Source organism: Bos indicus, chromosome 1 (genome assembly GCF_029378745.1).
Source record: "Bos indicus isolate NIAB-ARS_2022 breed Sahiwal x Tharparkar chromosome 1, NIAB-ARS_B.indTharparkar_mat_pri_1.0, whole genome shotgun sequence".
Taxonomy (NCBI): Eukaryota; Metazoa; Chordata; class Mammalia; order Artiodactyla; family Bovidae; genus Bos; species Bos indicus.
In genome coordinates, this window is record NC_091760.1 from 119561171 (window position 1) to 119586597 (window position 25427).

Consider the following 25427-nt stretch of genomic DNA (forward strand, 5'->3'; position numbering starts at 1 on the left):
AATATATCAACTGCTTTCTCTAGTCAGGGCAATGCATTTTAAGTAATTAATCTGTAATAAAGCCAGTATAATATTTTCCTCCATCCTGTATCATTCCCAGGATATATTTTCATGAATGTTGCAGCATGTGGTGATCCATTGGAAGAGAAGACATAAAACTACACTCATACAACCCAGCCATAGCTTCAAGATAGACTGTCTGCTTCACACCTTGCCAGACTGTCTGGCAAGAGGCTGTCCAAACTGTATCGATGCCGGTGCCCAGTACAGCCATATAGCAGGCCTTCAATAAACATCTATTGAATTAATATACTAATGAATAAATAAATGACTACTTCACAAAACTGTTAAGGAATAAATGAAGAAGTAAAATGACCTCCCTAAGAGCCTGTACACATGAACACGTTAGTTCTTCCTTCCGTCTCTATTCGAGTTCATGATCTCTGCTGGTTACGAGGCTAGAAACAGATGGCTAAGTTAAAAAAAAATACTCATGGGTAGGTACAGTGAGATAAAAATAGCCCTTAAAACCTGTGTGTACTCATTTATTTTGCTACATGATATGACTTTTGCTTTTCATCTTTATTCAATATACTACCCAAACTATCAATTAAAATTTACTTACTGAATGATATAAACACAAGAGAACAGAGTAATTTTCAAAGCAACTGACAACACAGCTTAAGGCCTATATAGCCACAAGTAGCCTAGTCTGTGGGCCACTGGGGAAAGCCTACCATGAGCACCTGTCAAAGTGGAACCTTTCAAGTCAGGGGACCAGGTGAGGCACATCTGAATTTCTGAGCATCTCTGGTTTGAACAAGACAAGTACTATCTGGGAATATCTCTCTCCTTCACTACTTTTTTGGACAGCTTGAATCCAAACTAATCGCAAAGGTTAGAGAACACTGGGGTCACTTTTACACTTTAAAACTTAGAATTTAGAACAAACTCTTTTAAAATTATTTAAAAACTTCATTGTACTCTCCCAGTTTACATTTCCAAGCACAGAAAAAAATTCAGTTTAAGGGTCTCAGTGACCCCTTAAAAATCAGAATAGGAAACACACAGTTTAATGACCTCACAGCAGATTTTAGATTCTGCTGAAGGAAAACCATACCTAACATTCTACACCAATTTACTCTGTTCATTTTTTTTTTTTTTTTGAAAATTCAACTACACACCAAAATGTCATGACTTCAAAAAAAGCTTAGGATATTTAGATTACACTAAGAATTCCATTTTTTTTTAAAGATGGATACTTGAAATTGGAAAATATCAATTCTAATTTTTCACTTAGGTTTTTGAAGGTAACACATGGAAACAAAATTTAATATACAGCAACTGTCAAGCACTAAACTTTTCGACTGTATCAGTTCAGTTCAGTTGCTCAGTTGTGTCCAACTCTTTGCGACCCCATGGACTGCAGCACACCAGGATTCCCTGTCCATCACCAACTCCCGGAGCTTACTCAAACTAATGTCCATCAAGTCAGTGATGCCATACAATGATTTCAACTGTATAGGCATCCTTAATTTAGGATACTCTGGAGTCATGGGAGAAAAGGAAATAAAAATCTCAACTTGCATCCAGATTAACTTAATCAAATGAAGAGTCAAGTGAATCAGCCTTACTGTACTCTCTCATGTGTGGAGATAAAACTGCTGACTAGTATCTACAAAATCATCACCTCTTTTCCTTCTCACTGTTAAGTCCTGAAGTCGACCTTATCTTGTCAGAGTCTATAAAATATTACTGTATATGTGTTTTGCAATAGTTATCATATAACTCTTCAGAAAACATGTAATGTTGGTTATGAAGTAAGTGCAAGACAGTCCACAAATATTAACAGCATAGGAAGTTAGACACCTCATTGTGGGAAATTAAACGCCAGCCATGAGTTAGGTATGAAGTCACTAGTTCGAAATTTCTAACACTCTATAGATATTGGGGAAGAAAAAAGATGTCAAGGTCCCTAGCATGATTTGCCATATTAGGAATATCCTCTTGGTCAGAGGCAAGGGTGTGGTGTGATTAGAGGACTGGTGATTAGAAGCCTTGACAGCCACATTCTTTCACATGAGAAGGGCTGCAGAAGCAGCTGCAAATACTCAGCCACCAGCAGCCCACGTGGCTTGTTAGTGGACATCAGGCCCCATCAATTTTTGTTGAACGTATGAGGAGATTAAGCAGAACTTGCAAGACATTCAGACAGAGCTATAGGTATCTGCAAACAGGTTTTCTTTAATATCAGTCTAAAAATGCTAGGACTGAAGACCCCTGTTCAGTACACCTGGGGGCTGGGGGTGGGGGGAGATATCTGTGGGTATTAGGAAATGTATGGTAAAGTGAAAGGAAATGCCTGAAAGTGCTCATCTCAGAGCCTGTGGCGTGACATTTGCACTGAGAGCTTGACGTCAGTTCCTTGGTTCAACTAAGCCCAGAAACCACGAGCCGAGGGACCATAACTACTGAAACCTGTGCTCGGTAATAGGAAAAGCCACTGCAACCCACCACGAGAAGTCCTCTCCCGACAACCAGGGAGTAGCCCCCTCTCTTCACAACTAGAGAAAAGCCCATGCAGCAGTGAAGACCTAACACAGTCAAAAATATAAATAAATAAATAACATTTAAAAAAAGAATAAGCATAAGCTCCTATCTACATAGTTGAATTTTCACCTCTTTCAACTAGGTATTTCCATGAGTCACAGAAAAAATTCAAATCCTTTGCCACCAACGAGCCAGTAAGTGGAGCACCCTCCAGAAAGGCCAGCTCCTGGAAACCCTGCTGCTGAATAATGAATGTGCTCCCAGGCACAGAGAGAATCGCCTGCGGTTTCAGATTCTAGCTGAAAGAGCAGAAAGTGCTTTCTAGTTGAGCCCTCTTTACACGTTCTTGCTTCTTAACAACGGACCATCAATTCCTTTAGTACCTCTTGGTTCCAGAAAAAATACATGATCCAGGTTGGTTTCTATCAGCTAATTAAACCATTTTATATTCTGAAATTGTAACCCAGTAATTTATCACGGCACACTGGCATCCAAACTTTCATCTTGCGACAACAGAATCTAGTATTCTTCAAAATTAGAAAGTGGATTCTCTTTACGCAATTATAATCATGTGCATTTTAGGCAGCTAGATCTACTGTAGCATGCGACTCACTTATTAGATCTGATAATTTATATGAAATTTCTGGCAGGATTATGCTACTTCCTTTAAATTTAATGAGAGGAGGTGAAGAAAGCCACAATCTGACGCAAAGGTTAAGACAAACAGTGGACTTCTGCTAAAAATACTCTTATCTTCCTTCTGTGCAAAGGTAACTATTTTTGTGTGAGCAAGAGAAATACATGTTTTGAACTCAAATGCCAATATAACTTTCATTCCTTATATGAAAGGAAAATAGCAGGAGCTACAAAATAAGTCAGTGAAGTGAAGAAGTTACATTTGGCCATAACCACAGTGAGCACTCAGCGCATTATTTCTCACTTAAGGTTGCTTAAAGTAAAAATGCACTTCCTGTCAGAGGCTGCCACTTATTACGGCTCAGATACTTTTGCTCACTGTTTTAAGGGCACATAATGACTTGGCACTGAGCAGAATTTCTCAACCTTGGCGCTACTGACCTCTTGAGCCGGATGATTCTTTGGTGTGGGGGCGTGCGTTGGAGGATGTTTAGCAGCATCCCTGGCTTCTACTCACTAGATGCCAGTCCTGTCTTCCCATTCACTTGTGACAGCTAAAAATGTCTCCAGACATTGCCAAAAGTCCCCAGGGGGTGGGGCCAAATCGCCCCAGGTTTAGCACTACTGGTATAGAATATAAACTAGTCAAACAGTGAAACAAGATTGAGATTTAAATTTCTCCTTCCTTTTCATTGACATTTCAAATAGCTGCTGTTCCAAATCCTCAAATGACTAAACAGAATTCAATTTCTGTGAACAGCAACAACAAAAACCCAATTTCAATTTAATATTTAACTAAAACTGTTTTGGGCTTCCCTAGTGCGGAAGGTAAAGAATCCGACTGCAATGCAGGAGACCTGGGTTCAATCTCTGGATCAGGAAGATCCTCTGAAAAAAAGGAATGGCTACCCACTCCAGTGTTCTTGCTTAGAGAATTCCATAGACAGAGGAGCCTGGCAGGGTAAGGTTCCTGGGGTCACAAAGAGTTGGACATGACTGAGTGACTAACACACAAAAATGTTTTAAATTCCAATTTCTTAATTTCAGCAATCCCATGAACGTCTAGATGTATTTTTAATTCAAAAACTTTAAATTTGAAATTGTGATTTTTAACTTTACAACTAGTTAAGGGAGATGAACCCCCATATCTGCATCCAGGGCTGAACTTTATGTCAGTTGAGGATGGTCATTCCTGCTGGTGTCAAAAGATCTACTCACTGCAAATCTCATACCTGCTCTTGGAGTGGAAAGTAGGGCCTGGGGTCTGCTCAGGGCTCTGGACTACCCCCATGCTCCTGGCCCTGGCTTCTGCCACAGTGTCAAGTATCTGACAGAGAGTCACTGCTGAGAGGGGGGTCTCCTTGTACAAATCCTTCTTCCTAGATACAACTGGGTCTTTTCTTAATTCAAAGGATCCATCAACATTTATTTTCAAAAAAGCTGCTTTTGCATACTAACTGCTAGTTTTGTGGTTTGTGCTGTTAAAAACAAAAGTGACTTATTATTTATTATTTTAGAGGCTGGCCTAAAATAGAAGTTGCTGCTGCTAAGTTGCTTCAGTCGTGTCCGACTTTGTGCTACCCCAGAGACAGCAGCCCACCAGGCTCCCCTGTCCCTGGGATTCTCCAGGCAACAACACTGGAGTGGGTTGCCATTGCCTTCTCCAATGCATGAAAGTGAAAAGCGACCCCATGAATTTCAGCCCAACAGGCTCCTCCGTCCATGGGATTTGCCAGGCAAGAGTACCGGAGTGGGTTGCCAAAATAGAAGTATACCTAACTAATTAATTTAACCAAAATTCTCCAAAGGATCTGAAGCCCTAAATCACAGTTATAACCTTTCTATATAAACACATATTGACAGCTATAGATAGATACACATACGCCTTACGGAAAATGGATGGTGACTGCCAAGGTTCTATGCTTTAGCTTTGCAGATAGCACTCTATCTGATGCACTTCCTTATAGACAGTGAAAATTTGGAGACAAAGATTACTCACAGAGCCTGTGTTCTGAGAATGAGAGCCTAAATTTATTCCTCAAATTTCCACAGAAACAATTCTGGGTCCTCCTGTTCTTGCACTTCAGTTTACTCAGGCTTAAGACAGCTGTTAAACTCTTTCATCTGTTTCGTGATCTTTTGAATTCCTGAATAATCATGGTTGCTTTAATCATACTCCAATTTAGGCACAGGAAGATCAATGAATGGCAAGTCTGTAAAACAGCCTAGGTACCTATAGGAAAAAGATGCATACACACACACAAAACACACTATTTCCCAGAACAACACGACTTAAAACGCTTATCACATGTATCACTATCTTGTAGACACAAGGAAACGTAGCAACTCCCTGAGAAGAGCAGCCCCTAGAAGTTATTCACAGCTTATCTGATACAAGGAAAACAGATACATACCATCAAAACTACCTTGCTCGGAAGCAAGATGCAACAGCTGATTGTATGTTTCGACTGAAGGCTGATAAACAAAGACTCCAGAATTGAAGCAGTCAGGCCACCCTGGGTCTGGTGCCGCCGACAATTCTTCTCTCTCAAAAAGATCGTCAATATTGGCTAGGACCTGATTCAAGGGTAAGGGGGTGGGGAGAAGGGAAAGCATTTCAGAACTGTTCTTCTATAGCATAACCCTTCCTAAGTTCTCCAACACATAAGATGCAATCTGTTGCTGGTCTTTAACTCTTCAGATGACACCTGTGAGGCAGACTGCTCCTACTCTCCTTCAACACCTGACACTTTTCACAACAGCAGTTTTATCTGAACTTTACTGTCAAGTCCCGACAGCATTCTTCACATGCCTAACCGCTTTCAGTTACTATATCCATCTCTCCAGCCATCAAAGTCATACTCACCAGAGTATCTGCATCCATGAATACACATTTTGAGTACTGTGTAAGTGACCAGCAGTGGAGTTTAGTCAACGTGACACCCAACTCAGGCCTCTTCATTAAAGTTAGATGTGCTGAATCACCGCTGTCCAGGACATCTACCATAATGACTTCATCGAAGACTGTCTCTAGAGCTTTCCTGTCAAAATAAAATCCAGAAAACAGCTCTTAGCATCTCTTCAGAACAAATGACCCAGACAACATAAGACTGCATTCTTATTAGCTTATTGACAACTACAGCAATCTATTACTTTGGTATGTTAGTCTCTTAAGTATGTTCTGACTTCAGCACAAACTTTTAATTTGCATGTGCAGTTAACTTCACTAAAATGCCAAGACTTATGGTGAGGATGAACTACTTGTCTTAAACACTATCATAGAAGAAGTTCCGTACCACTGACTACCAGTCAAATTGTGAAACAGCCTGTAAAAATGTAACTCATGTTTGGTCAGATGTCTTTTCAACAGCCTCTGTCTTTAACGATATTTTATTAGAACTGCTTCTTGCTGACCGCTGAATACTTTTCCAAGTGATGCTGAGTTAAGGCATACAATATCTGCACTGACGCCTATAACTAATAATTTTTGCTAAAGCAGCTGACAACTGCCTGAAACTGTGTGTCGTAAAAGAAGTTGAGTGACTCAATTACTCGGTTTCCATTCTTTTGCATCAAATATAACCAGCATGTATTATATGCTTAGCACCCCTGGCATGAGAGACTCACTTTGGTTTGTGAGGTAGAACACCTATCTCTGCCCAAAATTAACTAAAGACTTACTTTAGAAAGCAAGCCAGAGGTGAGAGAAGTCGGGGTGTACTTCTTAGGTGAGACACTAAACTCAGCACAAGAAAAAACATAGGATAAAGACAGATCATCACTGAAAGTTTATAACAATATCAAGCATGGAGAACAAAACTGGTATTGTGCTAGTAATCTCCAAAGCTGTACAAAAATATGTTCCAGTTCACACTGTAAACTTGATTTCTTGGAAAGAAATGATTGGTGTACCACTTACCACAGGAAAGGGGGCTTGGTTTCTTGGTTTCTAAGACTACATCCACTTTCTTACAGTATCCTCACTAAAGTGATTACAGATTAGGACATACACATAGGAGACAGTTTGGGGGTAATTTGGTTTTCCTAAATTACCCTTTAGGAACAAGATTGTTAGTGTGTGAGATATACGTATGCATATATAATGCCTCTTTTTCAGGGGTCCTTGGCATGTGCTTATATTTTTTGAAAAGAGTCACAAAAGGGGCATTTTCAACTTCTAAAAGGGATAAAAGAACGCAAAAATAAAGCAATACAGAGGTGCTAGTGTGGCAAGATACTCTTAAATAAGTTAGTATGAGGATCAAGGCAGTTGATTGAGATACTTCAAAATTTAATTCCAAAAAAGTAATATGCACTAACCCAATAAACAAGCAGCTTGTACCCCTCAGGGTCTCTCCTAGCAGGACCCCTAATTCAGAGAGCCCTTTGGAAAATATCTAGTCTGCTGAATTGTAAATAAAGATCATTAGGTCAGATGGTGTCAGATGTGGTGGAGAAAACTGCTACTGCTGCTGCTGCTGCTGCTGCTAAGTCACTTCAGTCGTGTCCGACTCTGTGCGACCCCATAGACGGCAGCCCACCAGGCTCACCCGTCCCTGGGATTCTCCAGGCAAGAACTGCTTTCTTTCTTTCAAAGGCAAGGGAGGTTTGCTTGGCTGGAAACAGGAACAATAGCCCCTGTTCCCTTTGGGGGAAAGGTATGCAGGTGAAGGAGGAGGACACAGAGGGAACGGCTGGACTGAATCACTCACTTGGATCACCCGGAGAGGACCTGCCTATGAGAGAGCCCAACTCCTGGTTGTGATCAGTAAGCACAAGGGCCAGAACTCCACCTCCCAGATGGAGCTTGGGTGGAACATCTCCCAAGAGCCAGGAAGAGGTTTCAGACCCAGGAATCCTTCACTCAGCAGCTCTCATCGTTCTCCACCAGCACTGAATCTCTGGAAAGGGTCTGGCCTTAAGGTCCACTGATGCTAGAAACAGGGGAGGTGATGTCAGAGCCCAACCAACAGCCCGGCAGCAAGGTCCTCACCTCATAGAGTCCGAGACCTGTGGGGTGATGAGCACAACCAGCCTCCTGGTGGTCCTGTGCTGTTTCAGAGACAAGCCCAGGACCAGGGCTCCTTTGGCGTAGGAATCGTTTGTGGTCAGTGTCACAAAGGCCTGATCTTAAAACAAGGAAAACAGAAGGTATTCATTACATCATTCTAACTAGAAAACATGACCCCAGGACCCTGGTCAACCAATAATTGGGCAAAATCAACTCCTCTGTGATCAACCTGCTCGATTAATAAAGGAAGAACCTCTTGGGGGATGGGGGGTGGGAGAGAGAACCCAGTGCCCACTTTCAGAGTGTCTCAATACCATTCTTTAGTAGATCATTGGCAACCTTCAAGAGGCTATAAAAATTAAATCTAACTTAGAGTCCAGACACACTAAATTCTCAGACGACAAAGTAGCTTAACACCCAGAGGGCAATTACCAGGTAGTAGAGAAGAGATCAAGAAGTGCATTTTCTGTTTGTCCTACAAGGTATCATAGACAGTATTCTCAGTCAAGAACAAACCCAGCCAACAACCTCAACTGAGAGAATGTGAAGCAGAGCCCATATTCTTCATCCTGGTGCTCACGTGTGCCAAGCCTCCGGCTTTTTCAGCTCTTTCCTCAACCTGGAGCAAAGACTCCACAGTCACCCAACCATCTCTCCAGAGACACTTTGAGTCTCTCTTAAACATCACTTCCCCCAAGAAGCCTTCCCTCCTTGATGCTTCCATCTAAATAGTGGCCCATCACTGTTGAATGGATTTAGGGACTACCTCACAAGCTCCAGCAAACCTGCCTCCTTTTCCTTGGAGAAGCAAGCACTACATTCTACCCAGTACCCTGGGGCCCCTCAACCCTCTCTTTCACACTCATGCTTGTTCTCAGTCGCTCAGTCCTGTCTGACTCTTTGTGACCCCCTGGACTGTAGCCCGCCAGGCTCCTCTGTTCATGGAATTTTTTAGGCAACAACACTGGAGTGGGTTGCCATTTTCTCCTCCAGGGACTGTCCCGACCCAGGGATCAAACTCACATCTGCTTGGCAGGTGGATTCTTTACCACCTGGCCACCAGGGAATCCCCTCTCTCACACACACACACCCACGTTCAAATATCAATCTCCAATAATCACTTAGTTGCAAATACATGAATTATTCTTCCTCCTGAACAAGGCGTACCCTTCCAAGGCCACCAGCCAAGCCTTTAGGATTTCTTTAGTCCTTCCCAGGATGATTCTGGGACACATTCCCTCTCGAAAGAGATTTTAACGTTAAAACAGGTTGGTGGGCATACAAACACAAAGGATCCAGTGCTGCTGGGGCTCACGTGGGTCACTGTTGCCCAACTGGGCAGTTGGGACACTGTAACGAAGTCACTCAGATTCTGTCTTAGGTTTCCTCTTCCTCCCTTTGCCCATTTTCCAGTGGAGCCTGGAGGCAAATTCCATTGAGAAGTAAGAGGAAATTGTAGGCTGTCCAGTGAGCCAGCACAGTCCCCATCCGCAGATTTGAGGGCAACCTTCACATATAGCCTTGGATTCTCTGTTAAGCAGTAGAAGGTCTAGAGTTTCTACCTGCACCTCGCCCTCCTCCAGGGTCATCTGCTTCTAGGAAAGCTCGGAACAGGGCCCCCATCCCTTGACATACCCATCAACTTCTGCCTGTTCTCGTTTCTTCAACCCGTCATAAGATAGCAATATTTTAGTCAGCCCACCACAGGGGCGCTTAACCTGGGGCATGATGAATGTTGTTTCAACTCAAAGATGGTCCTGATTCCAGGACCATGCAGGAGGGCATGGCAACCCACCCCAGTACTCTTGCCTGGAGAATCGCTGGACAAGAGGGGCTACAGTCTATGGGGTCCCAAAGAGCAGGACATGCCTGAAGCCACTTAGCACACATACACACACCGGGGGATCAAAGAGAAAAGTTTACAGGTAAGTAGGATTCAAGGCTTTCAGGAAGCAAGGATATGGATGATTTCTCAAAGGAAGAGGGAAGCAGGACAACCTTAGGAACTGAGGTTTGCAAGGCAAACCTAGCAAAGGAAAGACCAATGACAGCTGGGGAGGAGGCTAAACCCTCCCAGAGATGGCCGAGCTCCGGGTGACTTCTGCAATCTTTCCGCAGTTCAGTGGCTGTAATAACCCCACTATTAGACTCAACAGCACGGTCTGCGGTCCTCGGGGGCAGACTCGCCGAGCGGCCCGGGCACCCTGCAACAAGTGGGCCGGCGCCTTCCCACCGCGCGGGTCCCGCTCCCCGGGGGCGCTCGCCGGGCTCCGGCTTCCCGCAACCCAGCCCCAAAGGCCTAAAAATAGGCTCGGCGAGGCGGCCAGCGCCGGGACTGACGGCCGAGGAGCCGGGCCGGGGCCGCCGGCGTGCCCGTCTCGCGGCCGCCCCTTTCCAGAGGTTCCAACCCGCGGGCTGTGGAGGCAGCGCCCCGCGACCCCGCCGCTCTCCGGCTTCGGGCCGGGCGCCCCGGAGGAGCCGGCTCCCCGCCCCTACGCAGCCCGCCGCAGCTGCTCCGCCCGCCCGCCCGCCCTTCACGGTGCGCGCAGGAGGAAGGGCAAGGAGACGGAAGCAGGAACGGGGGCTTCGGCGGAGGGCCCAGGCGCTGCCCGGCGGGGGCCCCTCGGCTGCGCTCCGGGTCGGGACGGCAGCTCGGGCCCCCGGGGCGGCGAGGCAGCGGCTGACGCAGGAAGCGACACGCCCGGCTGCGGCCAGCCTGCAACTTTGCGACGGTCTTCGTCCTGCCGGGAGCTCCCCCGGGGCAGAGGGCCGGGTGCGGGGGGAGAAGCGCTGCGGCAGCGGCGGGCGGCGCGTACCTGTCATGGTGCAGCCGGGGGCGCGGGCGGCCGCCACAGCCGCAGCCGCAAGTTCGTGACTCGGAGACGCCGGGCGCGGGGAGCGAGCGCGGCCGGCGAGGAGGCGCGGCGGGAGCCGAGCGTCCGCCCGGAGCGCTCTTATAGCGGCCGTCACGTGGCCGCGCACGCTCCCCGCGCCCGCCGGCATCCTCGTGGGGAGGCGGCCCCGGGACTGCGGGACCCCGGTCCTCACCCAGCCTTTCCACTGGGGGGCTGGGCTCCGCGTCCACCTCCGTGGCCGCTCCAGTCCTGGTCCGGCTCCCGCGGGGCACCTGCCTGAGACCGTGAGCTGGGGCTTTGGAGGGGGATTTTAGCGGCAGAGTGTGGCATCCCAGGGACAAACTCCCAAAGAAGCCAAGGATTAGGGAACTTTAAAAAACAAAAACCCCAGATCACTCCAGTTAGAATAATTCATCTGAACGTAAAGTTTAACTGCACTTTCTTCACCTGGAATTCCAAATCACCCTCCGGAAGCATTTCTCAGTGTACTCACAGCGGTTTTGTGGCCTTAACCTAAAAACAGAATACATTTTCAGTACGTTAGATTCTCGAAGTCCTCTGCATCAATTAGATATTTCAGTGTTTCATTGAATTGTCAAACGTTAACTCAATGAAGTAGGTTCTATAGTCTTTACAGATGAAGAAGCTGAGTCTTCAGCTTCAGAAAAATCACTTGTCTATGGTCGTATCATGTAAGTGGAGAAAGTAGGGTTTGAACCATAGCAGTTTTGTTACATCCGGAGAAGGCAAAGGCACCCCACTCCAGTAGTCTTGCCTGGAGAATCCCATGGACGGAGGAGCTTGGTAGGCTGCAGGCCATGGTGTCGCTAAGAGTCCGACACGACTGAGCGACTTCACTTTCACTTTTCACTTTCATGCATTGGAGAAGGAAATGGCAACCCATTCCAGTGTTCTTGCCTGGAGAATCCCAGGGACGGGGGAGCCTGGTGGGCTGCCGTCTATGGGGTCGCACAGAGTCGGACACACTGAAGCGACTTAGCAGCAGCAGCAGCAGTTTTGTTACAGAACTGACCTTGCAAGCAAGACCATGGCATCTCTGGTACTCTGGTGCCCAAAAGGTTAGTAAACTATGGGTAGTACAGTCTTTTAGGTTAATCTGTTTCACAAATCATGAAAAGGTGAGTTTGTCATTTTTCTAGGAAGTTGAGAAATAGTTCTCTGATGTGATCATACCCTTCTCTCCCATCTCTTCCATCCAGTCCAATCACACAGGAAAGCAGCAGCTAGTATTGAAACAATTCTCTGCAAACAATAGTTGCTCAGTGTCTGCTGAATGGAAACCAAACAGGAAGTTGACAACATCAGTTGAAACAACCAAACAGATGCTTTAGAATAAGTGATTTATTTGTTAAGGTGGTATTGCTATTCTCAAACCAATCCTGTATGTGTGCTTAGTCACTCACACAACTCCTTCCAACTCTGCAGCCCTGTAGGCTGTAGCCCACCCTGGAATTCTCTGACCATGGAATTTTCCAAGCAAGAATACTGGAGCAGGTTGCCATTTCCCGCACTGGGGAATCTTCCTGACACAGTATTCGAACCCCAGTCTCTGGTGTCTCCTGCTTTGGCAGGCAGATCCTTTACCACTAGTGCCACCAGGGAAGCCCAAACTAATTATATCACTGTTTATTCAAGTGTAGGCCTGGACTTTCTACATCAGAATCACTTGGGGGCACTTGCTAAAAAGGCAGATTTTTGGTTCTAAGCCCAGACCCCTGAATCAGAATCTTAATAATAGAACCCAGGAATCAGCATTTTAAATGTCATCTCTGGGAGACTTGACTCCTTTCCCCCATCCTGACCATAGCAATTGACACCACTCATTTGCTTCGGAACGCCGCCTGATTACTTGGCATTCTAAACTTCCTTTGAAGGAAGTGGAAATGTGGGGAGAAGGTGCAGTAAGTGGATTACCACTTACTCAAAGCCTACAAATTTAGAAGAGTTGGAGCTCTCTAAGGGCGATAAGGCTTCCCAGGTGGTGCTAGTTGTAAAGAACCCGCCTGCCAATGCAGGAGATAAAAAAGATGAGGATTCAATCCCTGGGTCAGGAAGATCCCCTAGAGGAGGAAATGGCAATCCATTCCAGCATTCTTACCTGGAGAATCCCATGGACAGAGGAGCCTGGTGGGCTACTGTCCATAGGATCCCAAAGAGTTGGAGATAACTGAAGCAACTTAGCAAACATGCAAGGAAGATAAAAGGCTATAGCTGAGTTGCACCTACCTGAGGAGAGGAAAGGGGCGCTAGTGGTAAAGAACCCGCCAGCCAAGCAGGACATGTAAGAGACGCAGGTTCAATCCCTGGGCCAGGAAGATCCCCTGGAGGAGGAAATGGCAACCCAGTATTCTTGCTTGGAATAGCCCATGGACAGAGGAGTCTCGAACCCTACAGTCCACGGTGTTGCCAAGAGTTGGACACGACTGAAATGACTTAGCACACATATGCACCGGGAAAGGGAAAACAGAGTGGTGCTTTCAGGTTTGAATTGCTCTTTTCCATACTGATAAGTGGACTCGAGAGAGTGAGGTTTTCCTCTTTCACCCAGGAACCCTCCTACCCTTACGACACTTAACCACCTGCTGCTTGAAGTCTAAGTATTCATACTGGGCTCCCACAGGATGTGGTTCTGGGGCCAGAAGGGCAAAGCCTAGAGGAAGAGCTGTGGACAACTAGAACTAGCAGGCTTTCCTTAGGAACAGCTCCTCTCGGCTCCACACTCCCCCCAACCCCCTTCCCACCCCACACCCCACCAACCCGCAGTGTTTCAGTAAAAGCAGTCACCATAGCCTCCTTTCCTGTGTTTCATATGAGAAAAACATTTACATGAAACAGAGTTACAGAAACAGAGACTTTGCAGCTTTTACCACATTGAGTCAAATAGGGGCATTTTGAGGTTGCTACAATCTATTCTTAGATGTTGTCTTAATTGAGATTACTAATAGTGACCCACTGACCAGTTTTCCTGATGCTATTCCACATTGAGCTTCGTGAATTATGAGATCAAAGCGTCTCAAATTTTAATGTGACCACAAATTGCCTGGGGATTTTGCTGAAATGCAGATTCTGACTCAGTGGTTTGGGGTGGATCTCTCAGGTGATGTCCCAGGCTGTGGACCAAGTAGGTATTCAAACGTTCTGGCTTATAAGGCTTTGCAGGTGGTAGATAGATACTACCTGCAAATACTACCTTAATACATGTACCGAGACAGATGTTTGAGACTTTCATTTGTTTATTGTTTTTCTGTGAAATTTAAACTTGTAGATTTTCTGATTCCTAAAAGAAGATTTAAGGTTAAAAAAAAAATTGGTATTCTACAAGAGTACCCAGAACTATTAACCATTTAAACTTTTGCTAAATCCATATACTCAGCATGGTTGGTCCAAATTAATTTTTAGTTGGCCTTGGAATGCATTATGTAATTTTTTTTGGCAGGATACGTACCTTCCTGATTATGTTTTGTTTAAGATAATGCTGAAATCAGTTTGCATTCCCTTGAGCACACATGCTAATTGATGGTGGGAACAACTGACCTGGAAATATAATCAAGAGCAGAGGGCAATGTGCGGCCCTAAGACACAAAGAGTTCCCACAGACAGTCCATGGAATAAATACACCGCATCTGGCCAAACACAGGAACTAACTAGGTAACTGACAGCCTAAAAGTTTTCCCTTAATTGATAATACATAAAATCCATTCCTGGAATTGTTGCCAGTGACCACAACCCTGTTCATATCTAACTGGAAGCTTAGTTTCAAGATATATTATCCTTGGAGGCCTAAAGGAGTCCATTCTTTACTCAAGAGTTGGAGTTCCAACTCCACAAGTTGCAAGAGCTTGGTGACCAGCTACATTACCTTAAAAGAAAGTTTTGTTGTTGTTCAGTCGCCAAGTCATGTCCGACTCTTTGTGACCCCACGGATTGCAGCATGCCAGGCTTCCCTGTCCTTCACCATCTCTTGGAGTTTTCCCAAATTTATGTCCATTGAGTCAATGATGACATCCAACCATCTCATCCTCTGTCACCCTCTTCTGCCTTCAATCTTTTCCAGCATCAAGGTCTTTTCTAATGAATCAGCTGTTCACATCAAGTGGCCAAAATATTGGAGCTTCAGAATCAGTCCTTCCGATGAAGATTCAGGGTTGAGTTCCTTTAAGATTGACTGGTTTGATCTCCTTGCTGTCCAAGGGACTCAGTCTTCTCCAGGACCACAGTTCAAAAGCATCAATTCTTTGGTTCTCAGCCTTCTTTATGGTCCAGCTCTCACATCCGTACATGACTACTGGAAAGACCATAGCTTTGATTATACGGACCTTTGTCAGCAAAGTGATGTCTTCACTTTTTAGCACACTGTCTAGGTTTGTCTTAGCTTTCCTGCCAAGAAGCAGTTGTCTTCTAATTTCATTGCTGCAGTCACCTCCTCAGTGATTTTAGAGCCCTAAGAAAGGAAATCTGTCACTACTTCCACCATTTCCCCTTAAAGATATTGAGTTTTAAGCTGACTTTTTCACTCTCCTCTCTTACCCTCATCAAGAGGCTCTTTAGTTCCTCTTGCTTTTGCCATTAAAGTAGTATCATTATATCTTGATGGAGATATAATTCACATACTGTGAAATCAAGCTATTTAAAGTATACAATTAGGGGCTTCCCTGGCATTTGGTGGTTATGACTCTGTAGGCGGCATGGGTTCCATCCCTGGTTGGGAACTAAGATCCCACGTGCTATGAGGTGTGACCGAAAAAAAAAAAAAAAAAGGCACACAATTAGTTTTTAGTATATTCACAGAGTTGTGTAAACATCACTACAATATAAGTAGAGAATATTTTCATCACCCCAAAGAAACCTATAACCAGTTGCAATCATTCCTTTTTCTTTCCCCTTTCCTCAGCACTCAGTCAACTACTAATCTATTTTTTGTCTCTATAGACTTGTCTATAGAGATTTGCCTATGTGTAGTCTTTTATAACTGGGTTCTTTCACTTAGCAAAATGTTTTTGTGATTCTTCAATCTTGTGGCATGCATTATTAGTATTTCATTTCTTTTCATTGCCAAATAATATTTCATTATATGGATATACCAGTTTTAATTATTCATATCATGGATAAACATGTTGGTGGGCATTTCAGTAATTTCTGTTTTTTAGCTATATGAGTAATGCTCCTATGAATATTTGTTTCCCAGCTTTTGTGTGAATATATGTTTTTCTTTCTCCTGGGTATATACCAAGAGTAGAATTGCTAGATCAGTTAGTAACTCTGTGTTTAACATTTCAAGAACGGCTAGACTTTTCAAAAGTATAGGGATCATTTTGCATTCCCACTAGTAGGAGAGTTCTAATTTCTTTACTTTTTAGCCAATACACGTTATTGTTTTTGTTTTTTTTTTTATTATGGCTATTCTAATGGGTTTGGAGTGGTATTGGCCATTTGAGAATCTTCTTTGGAGAAAGGTCCATTCAAACTCTTTACCCATCCTTTAACGGAGTTGGTTTTTTTATTTTTGAGTTGTAAGTTACTGTTTTTGTTTAGTTACTAAATCACGTCTGACTCTTTGGTGACCCTGTGGACTGTAGCCCCCCAGGCTCCTCTGTCCAAGGGATTTCCCAGGAAAGAATACTGGAGTCAGTTGCTATTTACTTCTCCAGGGGATCTTCCTGACCCAGGGATCAAACCCGAGTCTCCTGAATTTGCAGGCAGATTCTTTATTACTTAGCCACCAGGGAAACCCTTTTGAGTTTGTAAGAGTTCTTTGTAAGATAGGAGTTTGAGATTAACTTATATCTACTGTGAAAGTCACTCAGTCGTGTCCAACTCTGCAACCCCATGCACTGTTCAGTCCATGGAATTCTCCAGGCCAGAATACTGGCATGGGTAGCCTTTCCCTTCTCCAGGGGATCTTCCCAACCCAGGAATCGAACCCAGGTCTCCTACTTGCAGGAGGATTCTTTACCAGCTGAGCCACCAGGGAAGCCCAATTTATACACACTACTGTATATAAAATAGGTAAACAACAGGAGCTACTGTATCGCAAAGGGAACTATACTGAATGCTTTACAATTATCTACAGTGAAAAAGAATCTGAAAAGGAAACTGAATCACACATATGTGTATACATATATACTATATATATATAAATAACCGGATCACTTTGCTCTACACTGGAAACTAACACAGTATTGTAAACTAACTATATTTCAATTAAAAAATCTGGGAAAAAAGAGGTCTTTACTAGATACAAGTCCTTTTCAGATATATATTACATGTATATAATTTGCAAATATATCTTCCCATTCTATGGGTTGACTTTTCTTGCTAGTATATTTTGTAGCAAATAGTTTGACATTTCTACAAAATCAAACTTCTTTCTTTTTTTGTTTGTTTGTTTTTGCTTTTGGTGTCATATCTAAGAAACCATTGCCTAATCCAAAGTCATGAAGATTTACCCCTAAGTTTTCTTCTAAGAGTTTTATAGTTTTAATTCTTAAATTTCGGTCTGTAATCCATTCTGAGTTATTTTTTGTGTGTGATCTGAAGTAGAGGTCCAACCTCTTTCTTCTCAGTGTGAACATTGAGTTGTCCCAGCACCATCTGTGGAAAATACTATTGTTTCTCTTTGGAGTTGTCTTGGCACCTTTTGAAAAATCATTTGACTGTAAATGTGAGAGCTCTATTTCTGGACTCAATTCTATTCCATTGACATATATGTCTATCCTAATGCTAGTTCCATGGTTTCTTGATTTCTGCAGCTTTGTAGTACATTTAGAATTGGGAAGGGTGAGTTCTCTGTTTTTATTCTGTTTTCAGATTGTTTTGGTTATTCTGAATCCTTTGCATTTTCATATAAATTTTAGGATCAATTTATTAATTTCTACAGTAAAGGAAGCTGGAATGTTGATAAGCTTGCACTGAATTTGTGGCTCAATTTGGGGAGTATTGACAACAATTAAGCCTTCTGATCTATGAACGTAGGATGTCTTTTCATTTACTTAAATCTTCTTTAATTTCTTTCAGCAATGCTTACTATTCTATTGCCTTTTAAAACATATAACAAAACTCAAACAATTCAGGCTTGTTAGCTATATAAATCCCACAGGCATGGCAGCTGATTTTCATATCTGCTAGATACTCTAAATTTATATTCCTGGCTAAAATCTGATTATTATTTAACTTCATACAAGCAACAATATCTTGGCCCATCATAGGACTGCTGCTGCTGCTAAGTCACTTCAGTTGTGTCCGACTCTGTGTGACCCCATAGATGGCAGCCCACCAGGCTCCCCCGTCCCTGGGATTCTCCAGGCAAGAACACTGGAGTGGGTTGCCATTTCCTTCTCCAATGCATGAAAGTGAAAAGTGAAAGTGAAGTCGCTTAGTCGTGTCCGACCCTCAGCGACCCCATGGACTGCAGCCTACCAGGCTCTCCGTCCATGGGATTTTCCCGGCAGGAATACTGGAGTGGGGTGCCTTTGCCTTCTCCTCATCATAGGACAACCTTGACAAATCTTGACTTTGGCTTTATTGTTAGTAATGACTGACACATACTTAATGCTAAGCTTCTTATACACATTAAATCATTTAACCTTCCCAGCAATCTGATGAGGTAGTCTCTACTCCCTACTTTAGAGGTGAGGCTCAGAGCTTGCCCAACATTTTGCAGCTAGTAATTTGTACAGCTAGGATTTGAATCAGGTGGCTTGCCTCTCCAGTCTGTGTACTAACCTCTGTTTGGCAATGTGTGTAGGTGTGCACTACTAAAAAACATATGTGTACGTGAAAAGTAAGTCTTGCCTGCTACCTTCCCCCCAGCCCAGCTACCATGTTCCCCTCCTAGAATGGCATTATCTTCTTGACTTTTCCCATGGTTTTAAGGATGTCACAAAAAACTCACTGTTGTGACTTTTCCTATGTTGCTGTTCAGTTGCTTAGTCACGTCCGACTCTTCACATCAGGAGGCCAAAGTATTGGAGCTTCAGCTTCAGCGTCAGTCCTTCCAATGAATATTCAGGGTTGATTTCTTATAGGATTGACTGGATTGATCTCCTTACTGTCCAAGGGACTCTCAAAAATCTTCTCCAACACCACGGTTTGAAAGCATTAATTCTATGGATTCTATTTTTTTAAATTTTATTTATTTTTGATGCTACACATGGCCTTTTTCTAGTTGCAGTGCGCAGGCTTCTCACTGCTGTGACTTCATCTGGTTTCTAATCATGGGCCCCAGGGCACACGTGCTCAGTAGTTGCTGCATGTGGGCTTTGATGCCCTGAGGCTTGTAGGATCTTAGTTCCCAGACCAGGGATCAAACCTGTGACCCCTGCTTTGGAAGGCAGATTATTAATATTAACCACTGGACCACTAGGGTTAATAGGTCCCTCCTATGGGCTCTTGTAGATGCTTCTTGGTGTCACAGAATTTCCTCTTTCAGAGGCTCCATGGGAAAATTTTCACCTTGGTCTTGGTATCAGAAAGAGTGTTGTACGCCTTAATACTTAGTTTTTTTTCATTATCTAATAGACATTTTGAGTTATATTAATTCTTTTTTTCTTTTTTTAGGCCACTGGCTGCAGTCCATGGGGTCGTTAGGAGTCGGACACGACTGAGTGACTTCACTTTCATGCATTGGAGAAGGAAATGGCAACCCACTCCAGTGTTCTTGCTTGGAGAATCCCGGGGACGGGAGAGCCTGGTGGGCTGCCGTCTATGGGGTCACACAGAGTCAGACACGACTGAAACGACTTGGCAGCAGCAGCAGCAAGAGGCTTAGAGCAAAATTTGTAACTTTCCATTAGTTACTTGGCTCTTCACCCTGCATTTATTTATGCTTTAACCTTTTTTCTCCATTATTACCCTGCCTGATTTATTTCTGAAGTTGCTGAGATCCTTTGGAAGTGGGGAAAGAATGTGGAATTAATTAGTAAATAATTAAGTGATCAGAGTTTTTGTGGGAGTAGAGAAGGGAAGATGACATTTCAGCTCAATTTGGGTGACTGGAGTTTTTTGCAGTGATCTGTCAGTAAAATGAAAATTTCATAGACAGGCTTAACTGATCCAGACATGGGAATAACCTGTAATTAGTTTAAAATCTTAAAAAGACACAGTAATGGCTTGATTTGTCAGCCTTAGTTTTATTATCTATTCTAACCAGTAATATAATAGCAACATGATAATGGTCAAAAGGGAGGGATAAGGTTGTCCAGTTTCTCAAATGTATTTCAAATATTTTTCACCTTTCAAGTTCTAGTTATCATATTTGTGATCTTTTAGTTGATGGATTGCCATTTAAATTAGCTAATTATCAGGCTGAAATTAGGAGAATCTCTTTGGCAGTTACCTTTTCTTTAAAATGCTTTATGATGGCATAATTTATATACAGTTATTTCACTTTTTCACACGCTAGTAATGCTCAAAATTCTCCAAGCCAGGCTTCAGCAGTATGTGAACCATGAACTTCCTGATGTTCAAGCTGGTTTTAGAAAAGGCAGAGGAACCAGAGATCAAATTGCCAACATCTGCTGGATCATGGAAAAAGCAAGAGAGTTCCAGAAAAGCATCTATTTCTGCTTTATTGACTATGCCAAAGCCTTTGACTGTGTGGATCCCAATAAACTGTGGAAAATTCTGAAAGAGATGGGAATACCAGACCACCTGACCTGCCTCTTGAGAAATTTGTATGCAGGTCAGGAAGCAACAGTTAGAACTGGACATGGAATAACATACTAGTTCCAAATAGGAAAAGGAGTTCGTCAAGGCTGTATATTATCACCCTGTTTATTTAACTTATACGCAGAGTACATCATGAGAAACGCTGGAAGAAACACAAGCTGGAATCAAGACTGCCGGGAGAAATATCAATAACCACCCTTATGGCAGAAAGTGAAGAGGAACTAAAAAGCCTCTTGATGAAAGTGAAAGTGGAGAGTGAAAAAGTTGGCTTAAAGCTCAACATTCAGAAAACGAAGATCATGGCATCCGGTCCCATCACTTCATGGGAAATAGATGGGGAAACAGTGGAAACAGTGTCAGACTTTATTTTTCTGGGCTCCAAAATCACTGCAGATGGTGACTGCAGCCATGAAATTAAAAGACGCTTACTCCTTGGAAGGAAAGTTATGACCAACCTAGATAGCATATTCAAAAGCAGAGACATTACTTTGCCAACAAAGGTTTGTCTAGTCAAGGCTATGGTTTTTCCTGTGGTCATGTATGGATGTGAGAGTTGGACTGTGAAGAAGGCTGAGCGCTGAAGAATTGATGCTTTTGAACTGTGGTGTTGGAGAAGACTCTTGAGAGTCCCTTGGACTGCAAGGAGATCCAACCAGTCCATTCTGAAGGAGATCAGCCCTGGGATTTCTTTGGAAGGAATGATGCTAAAGCTGAAACTCCAGTACTTTGGCCACCTCATGCGAAGAGTTGACTCGTTGGAAAAGAATCTTATGCTGGGAGGGATTGTGGGCAAGAGGAGAAGGGGACAACAGAGGATGAGATGGCTGGATGGCATCACTGACTCGATGGATGTGAGACTGGGTGAACTCTGGGAGTTGGTGATAGACAGGGAGGCCTGGCGTGCTGTGATTCATGGGGTCGCAAAGAGTCGGACACGACTGAGTGACTGATCTGATCTGATCTGATTTCACTTTTTAAAAGGATACAATTCAATGAGTTTTAACAAATATACAATCATATAACTATCACCACAATTATCTCCAAAACTTTCTTATTGCATCTTGTGGTCAATTCCATTCTCCTCCCCTGCCAAACACAGCTCTGATTTCCATCTGTATAGATTTACTTTTTCTAGAATTTCATAGAATGCAATCATACAGTATGTAGGCTCTTGTATATGGCTTCTTTTACTTAGCATGATGCTTCTGAGATTTATTCATGTGGTTGAATATCAGTGATTCATTCCTTTCTATTGCTGAGTAGGATTCTTTTGCCTGCATATACCACAATGTAATTATTTCAGCCGGTGGACATTGGAGCTGCTTCTACTTGGGTTTTATTAATAAAGCTGCCAGGAATATTCAAAGGAGTGGGATTACTGGGTTGTATAGTATGGTATATTTAATTTTATAAAGAAACATTTAGCTTTATAGGAATGGCAGTTAACTTTCAAAGGTCATTGCCAAATTTAGATACAATCATGAAGAACAGAAGTTATTGTTTTTATACAAATCAATTATGTCTTAAGATGATCATATGTCCATTCATAGTTCACTGAGAGAAAAGGGGACATAAATCCCCATGTGTATCACTGCAGAATTTCTTTTTTATAAGCATGGCAGTGTCATTCACTTCTACTTGTCCAGCATGTGTACACATGGGAACTCATTTGAGAAGGACTGGAAAAGATGACCCCAAGGTTCATTACAATCCAAAGTCTTAGTGCTCTGTCAACTGCAGGGATTTTGCCCAAAGAGCAGAAAACATAGACAGAGAAAACATTACCAAACCTCAAGGTCACAATATATATTATAGAAAGTTTTCTCCCATGGATTGTGTCTTTTGATCCTCAAAATAGCCAATCGTTAATCCAGCTGGATACATGACATTTTCACAAGGCCACTCTGGGAATCTAGAACAGTTTTAGTCTTCTTTTTTAAAAACTAAGCTTCTAGTTTTAAAAATATTAAAGGCTGTAACAAGCACCCCCACCTAACTCAGAGCCATCTTCACATCACTGAACTATACCTCATCCCTCAGACTCATTGTATCTCTGATTCAGTCTCAACCTTGAACCTCTAAGGTGAGGATGAGGGTGAGGGATGTATTATCGAGCACAATGTTTGAAAACAAAGTTTCATTTTTTGGTTTCTGTCCTGTCTTTTTCTTTTCCATCAGGAAAATGATTTTCTTTAGCTCATGTGGAATGTATATGACCAGTGACGTAACAGAGATATGGAGAAAAGAAGAAATTGTTCAGGGTTATTTTAGTAGAGAGTAGCAAATCTGGGTCTCCTTAAGCTGTGCTGCTTCACTGCCATGTAAGTGGGAAGCAAAGCATTCCTCAGAATTTAGGACCTCAGAGATACTCATTTCCAATGAAGACAATCAATACATCAACAGTACCCCACCATCTGCTGCTGCTTTTGACGTAAGGGAAGTGGAGGAATGAATGGGCACTGGATTTTTGAAGAAGCTCTCTAAGATCTCTAAGAATAAAAATAAAGGTAGAAAGTAAAAGAAGATGGATGAATGCAAGAAGGAGCTTGAGAGAGGCTCCCAGGCCATGGGCAGGCAGAGAAGGAGAAGGGGTGAGTTAAGAGTAAAGAAAGCTCCAAGGTGCTGGAAAAGCTGCTGTTAAAGGACATACATGATTTCCCTCCCTATGATTCCCAAGCAGCTGCTAGAATAGATCCTGTTGCGTATTTCTGGTTCCAGGGAGGGGTCATTTAAATGAAGGCTTAATGATTTCTTGGAGTGTCCTAAAACCCTGAAATACCTCCACGAGTCTGAAATTCTTTTTGATGACAAATATGTCACCTACAGTTAGAAAAGTAAATTCTGATTGATGGAGGAGAGACACTTATATTGAGTGCTAATTAATATCAGGCACAGTAAAGAAGAAGTCCTACATATATGATCTCATTTCATTTTTTAGCAGCCTGTGCAAAAGACTAGTAGCTCCATTTGGTAAACAAAAATGATGAAACCGAGAGGTTAAGAGACTGATAACTTTCAATGTGTGTCTTTGTCTTTTGTGAGCCAGTAAAGAAGACTCTGTGTCCAGAGGTATTTTTGTCATATATGAGTACGTTTGGTTTGGCTTGAAATGACTGCTTAAGATTTTTTAAAACGAAGTGCCTAGTAAAGCAACACGTTTTCAGAGGATACATTGATTGAGGTATCACTATTTTGCACATAGAGCAATTATAGTAACATGATTGTTAGAAACATGAATACCTAGTGCTATTGTTGTCATTTGCAAATTGAAAAGGTGTTTATGTACAAGCAGACATCTCCTCAGTCCTGGTACTAAAACTTTTTAAGGACTATTTAAGGTTTTTTTCCCCCCCAAATATGTATTTTAAACAATTTTTTCCCAGTAAGGCAGGAAAAAGTGACTTACTATTATTTTGTACAGAAAAATAAGGTCCTTGAGCTAGAAAATACTAACTCATTTCTATTTTTAAAAAGTTAATTTATTTTAACTGGAGGCTAATTACTTTACAATATTGTAGTGGTTTGTTTGCCATGGCTCTTAAAGTTATGCAGCTGGCTGCTTTCACTTTTGCTTCTGATGAACTTTCAAGTTCTTTGTGACCAGATAAACATTTCCCCCTCAGAGAAGGCAATGGCACCCCACTCCAGCACTCTTGCCTGGGAAATCCCATAGATGGAGGAGCCTGGTAGGCTACAGTCCATGAGGTCGCTAAGAGTCGGACACGACTAAACGACTTCACTTTCACTTTTCACTTTCATGCACTGGAGAAGGAAATGGCAACCCACTCCAGTGTTCTTGCCTGGAGAATCCCAGGGACAGAGGAGCCTTGTGGGCTGCCATCTATGGGGTCACACAGAGTCGGACACGACTGATGTGACTTAGCAGCAGCAGCAAACATTTCCCCAAACATTTCAGATTTTGTTCTGTTGGATGATTGAGATAATTTTTGATTTGGAATTAAACAGCTGTAAAAATTTACTCAAGTACCCACCATGTTAACCTTCATTGGAAAGGATTTAGGACTCACAGTCTCCTAACATCTGTATTTCAGAAAGACTTGCAATCAGTAGTTGAAGGGTGTGTGGGTGAACTGGCTCCGTGCAGCACGGACTGACCTTGAACTGAAGATTTTTCTCGGCCAGTTTACATTAGGAAAATCCCTCCTGCAGCCCAGGATCTTCCTTGACTGTTACAGAGCCAAAAGCTGTCGTCAGAATTTGATACTACACCTCTCCGTGCCAAACAGGATCCCATAGCCAAAACCTGTTCTGTCATGGTACATCATTAGGACTCACCCGGCTTCTGGCCTGGCCAAAAGTTTAGGAGGGGTGATGGTATCTAACCTCCCCGGGCATATCAGAAAATCAGCATGTGAGCTGCTTGGCATGTTCAGTTGGTGTCAACTGAGGGCAGCCCTTTCTGGAAGCCAGTGGGTTCTCCCAAAGGGAGATGAGGCAAAGATGCCCAGCACCTGCCCTGAAGTGATACTGCTTAGGATTCTGGTGTGTTAGGCTAGAATCAAATTCATGAAAAAAGTGTGTGACCACTGTTAAGTGAAACTCACAAGGCGATGTCTGTAAGAAAGGCAGTACCCACCCCAGGGGCAAGCAGAAGAATGGCTTGTATCAAAGATACCGGTTCTCGAAATTTGACCAACAGACCTAGACAAATAGACTTTGAAAGAAAT

General features: G+C 43.1%; 1 protein-coding gene and 1 long non-coding RNA gene across 3 annotated transcripts in view; one reads left to right on the forward strand and one right to left on the reverse strand.

Moving 5' to 3' along the window:
- The window catches only part of GYG1 (glycogenin 1), a 40360-nt gene extending 29145 nt beyond the window's left edge, over nt 1–11215 (reverse strand). For both annotated transcript variants that reach the window (XM_070793357.1, XM_070793356.1), the window contains exons 1-4: nt 11014–11215; nt 8180–8315; nt 6053–6227; nt 5601–5763 (exon numbers count right to left, since the gene is read on the reverse strand). In XM_070793357.1, the coding sequence (XP_070649458.1) occupies nt 5601–5763; nt 6053–6227; nt 8180–8315; nt 11014–11200 (661 nt within the window). In that variant the 5' untranslated portion in view covers nt 11201–11215. The remainder of the gene's footprint in view (nt 1–5600; nt 5764–6052; nt 6228–8179; nt 8316–11013) is intronic.
- Nucleotides 11216–11332: 117 nt separating this feature from the next.
- Nucleotides 11333–22103, forward strand: LOC139184130 (uncharacterized). The gene is made up of 2 exons (XR_011567639.1): nt 11333–12131; nt 19630–22103. It is a non-coding gene; the product is annotated as an uncharacterized lncRNA (long non-coding RNA).
- Nucleotides 22104–25427: the final 3324 nt, after the last annotated feature.